The 4,052-nt window shown below is 55.5% G+C and overlaps 1 protein-coding gene across 1 annotated transcript; it reads right to left on the bottom strand.

The window, feature by feature from the left end:
• Positions 1-1,563: 1,563 nt before the first annotated feature.
• LOC106819502 (vesicular acetylcholine transporter-like) lies at positions 1,564-3,207 on the bottom strand. The gene has a single exon (XM_014824125.1). The coding sequence runs from the start codon at positions 3,205-3,207 to the stop codon at positions 1,564-1,566; it is 1,644 nt and encodes a 547-aa protein (XP_014679611.1).
• Between the last annotated feature and the right edge of the window lie 845 nt (positions 3,208-4,052).

The following is a 4,052-nucleotide window of genomic DNA, read 5'->3' on the forward strand; positions in this document are numbered from 1 at the left end:
TACGGTTGACACGCACGCGACACGGTGGTGACATCGTCACATACGGTTGACACGCCCGCGACACGGTGGCGACATCGTCACATACGGTTGACACGCACGCGACACGGTGGTGACATCGTCACATACGGTTGACCCGCCCGCGACACGGTGGTGACATCGTCACATACGGTTGACCCGCCCGCGACACGGTGGTGACATCGTCACATACGGTTGACACGCCCGCGACACGGTGGCGACGATCGGTGACGGAAACGAAGACAGCTGCGTGTTGACGAGCGTGACACGCAGGGGCACGATACTGCGACACATGGTGACAACGCGACACGCGCTGGTACACATGTGACAACGCGACACGCGCTGGTACACATGTGACAACGCGACACGGGCTGGTACACATGTGACAACGCGACACGTGCTGGTACACATCTGACAACGCGACACGGGCTGGTACACATGTGACAACGCGACACGGGCTACACATGTGACAACGCGACACGTGCTGGTACACATGGTGACAACGCGACACGCGCTGGTACACATGGTGACAACGCGACACGCGCTGGTACACATGAGTGACAACGCGACACGTGCTGGTACACATGGTGACAACGCGACACGCGCTGGTACACATGGTGACAACGCGACACGCGCTGGTACACATGTGACAACGCGACACGTGCTGACAACGTCACATATGTAACAACACGACAGGCGGTTACAATGAGAAATACGATGTCACCACGATTTGTACATACAACAACAACGCAACACACGGTGACAATGCGTCACACTGTGACAACGCGACACACGGTGACAACGCGAGACACGGTGACAACGCGACACACGGTGACAACACGACACACGGTGACAACGTGACACATGGTGACAACCACAAACATATATGTAGTGCGTGTCTGCGGCACATGCCCACGTGTTCCCAGACGCGACTCCGCGATAAGTTGACATTAATTAATAATCTACAATTTACGTGTGTATCAACAACGAAAGACACAAGCATCACCGACGACAGCGTCACCGACAACAGCGCCACCTACGGCAGCGCAGCGACGGCAGCGCCATCAAGCGGATCATACACGTGCATGCACATGAGCATCACCATAAAAACGCAATCTCACTTATCCGCCATGGTACTCCATGCTAAGTCTTCATCTGACTTCTCTCTCGCTAGTTGATGCTACGCGCACGTCACGTGATGCCAAAAGCGCGCCATCTAGCGGTCGGCTACGCGCGTACGGCCCGCGAGGGGGCGCTGCTACAGTAGCAAAGATGGCCGCCGAGTGTTGCTAAGTAACGGCGCTCGTGAGCTTCTGCTTTCGACGCGGCAAAGTTTTTGTTTGTTGTTTAAGTTCAGCACGTAAACAGCTTGTCGGCTTGCTGTGCTAAATACACCAACGACGACAACAGCAGCGTCATCGACAGCAGCAGCAGCGTCGGCAGCATCAGTGTCGTCGTCGGTAGCACACGATACAACTTATTGCATGTTTGCCCCTTCGCTCCGGCGGGGGCCCGGCAGGACGGGGTGGGAATCCGGCAGGGGAGGGATTAATCGGAGTCGCTTTCCAAAATCCCTCTCGTGTCTCCATCCTTGTCCGCCATTGCGAATATCGGATTGCTCACCGTCATCTGCTTCACCTTCCGCTGGTTCCGCGGCACCGGATCCGGAAGCCTCCCCTCTTCCCCTCCTCGCTGTTCCAGGTGGTTGTGAACGCCGTCGATATCGGTAGGTTCCATCTCGAGGTTGTTCATCATGTACGCTTTGAACGTCTTCGCCGGGGGTTCCTCCATCAACACAGACATCTCCTCAGATCCCATCGGCTTGTAGACGTAAATCGTTCTCAGCAGAACGATCAGCGGACAGTACAGCAACGTGACGACCCCGATCCCGACGTTCAACGCTGCGAATCCGTACAGGTCGGTAATCTTTCCCGCTATCATCGGCCCGATGGCGTACGCCATCGAGTAGGAGACGTCGGCGATAGCGTATATCGAACCGTAGACGGACGTGTGACGGATGTCGACGAGGTATCCCATCGTTGGCAGGATGGCCGTGTCGATGAGAGCGACGCCGAAGCAGAGAAGGCCGACGGGGATCATGAGAAGGGAGAAGGTCGCGCAGAGAGGAATGAAGAAAGACATCACGCCCTCCATGGCCAGCCCCACGATGGCTATGATCCACTGGTACTGCGGATAGCGTCTGGCGAGGTAGACCGTCAGGTAGACGCTGCAGATGTAGGGGACGAACGCCGGCAGCCATACCATGCCGATCTGCCACTCGTTAACATCCGTCATCGTCGCTTCCATCCAGAGCGCAATCGTCGGCTCGAGGAACGCGAGCGGGACGTTCGACATGCAGAGGGCGCCAGCACACAGCGCAATGTAGGGGTCGGTGATGAGCCGCCATATTGGAGTGACGGCGGGACGGTCGGGCGCTCCTTTGTCGAGTCTCTCCAGAAGCTCCGCCTGCTTGACCGGACGCATGACGAGTAGGAGGAGGAAGCCGTCTAGGAGAGCCGTCGTGGAGAGAATGAGAAAGGGCACCTTCTTTCCGGCGAACTCGTACAGAATCCCGCCGAAAGGTGGCGCCACGAGACTCCCGAAGGAGATGCAGGCCAGCGCCAGTCCGAGCGCGCGCGTTCGCTCCACTTCCTCCGTATAGCGGTCAGCGATCATCGCCAGCCCTCCCGTATCAGCAAACCCGGACCCGACCCCCTGGAGACTCCTCGCAAAGAACAGCACGCCGTAACTCTTCCCGAACGCGAAGATCGCCGTCGACAGGAACATCACCGTCAGTCCGAACATCATTGGCAGATCGTAGCCGATCCGGTCGATGACGTAGCCGGCGCACGGCGAAATGAACAACTGAATCAACGCCTTCGACGCGAACAGCATGCCCACCGCCACCGACTCGCCCTCGTATCGCGTCACTCCCGGCGGCATCGTCACGTTGGTTCCGTTAGCGTCCACGGTCCACGACACCGGCGCCACGATCTCGGTCCACGCGCCAATGCTGCGCAGGTACTCGGGGATAATGGGGACGATGACCATGTAGAGCATGTTGTCGAGCAGCAGAGCGATGCAGACGATGACGAGCACGATCGCGCGCTGCGCCTTCGGATTGCGAATGCGGTCGTTCGCGCGCTTGGCGACCGCCGCCACGTCCTCGTTGATGAACGGTATCACCGTCATGACGACGCAGACGCTGACGTCACTGATGCAACGACGCAGACGATGACGTCACTGGTGGACGATGGCGATGACGTCACTGAATGCGGTGACGACGGAGACGTTGACGTCACTGGTGGACGACGACGACGATGACGTCACGGATGAACGACGACGATGACGTCACGCGCGAGCAGCTGCGAGGAAATACCACCGATGATTACAGCAATTGTAATAAACAGCAACGGGAAATATTATTATGAGAATTTAACTATATTAATGAGCTCGATTCTATAACTTGTGACTGAACTTTCTATTCCAGTTATAGTTACTACGGGATATTGTGAGTCAGCTATGGACTATATGTAGCGATGGCGAGTCAAAGACAGGCACGTTCTAATGTTATTTGCTCGTTCAGCGAAAGCAACAGCGTAAAATCTAGACGTCGGATTCGATCGCGATATCTCGAATATCTGACTGATAGAATTAGACGTTTATATTTGTCCGCGTCAATCATATGTGCACACTACACTGTCTCTCTCTCTCTCTCTCTCTCTCTCTCTCTCTCGCTCACTCTAGCGAGCTCTCTCGCACACGCACTCTCTACCTCGCTCTCTCTCTCTCTCTTTCTCTCTCGCGTGCTCTCTCTCTACCTCGCTCTCTCTCTCTCTTTCTCTCTCGCGTGCTCTCTCTCTCTTTTTCTCTCTCTCACATCCTTTTTTTCTTTCTCGATCTCTCTCATACTCTAATTTCTTATCTATCTCTCTGTGACGACCGTTTGTCTCCCTATCTCCGCGCACTACACTTCTCCTATATATATATATATATCAAGAGCTCATAATAGCTCTCTATTATGAGCTCTTGATATA

This window comes from Priapulus caudatus, unplaced genomic scaffold (genome assembly GCF_000485595.1).
Source record: "Priapulus caudatus unplaced genomic scaffold, Priapulus_caudatus-5.0.1 Scaffold3568, whole genome shotgun sequence".
In the NCBI taxonomy this organism is placed as follows: domain Eukaryota; kingdom Metazoa; phylum Priapulida; class Priapulimorpha; order Priapulimorphida; family Priapulidae; genus Priapulus; species Priapulus caudatus.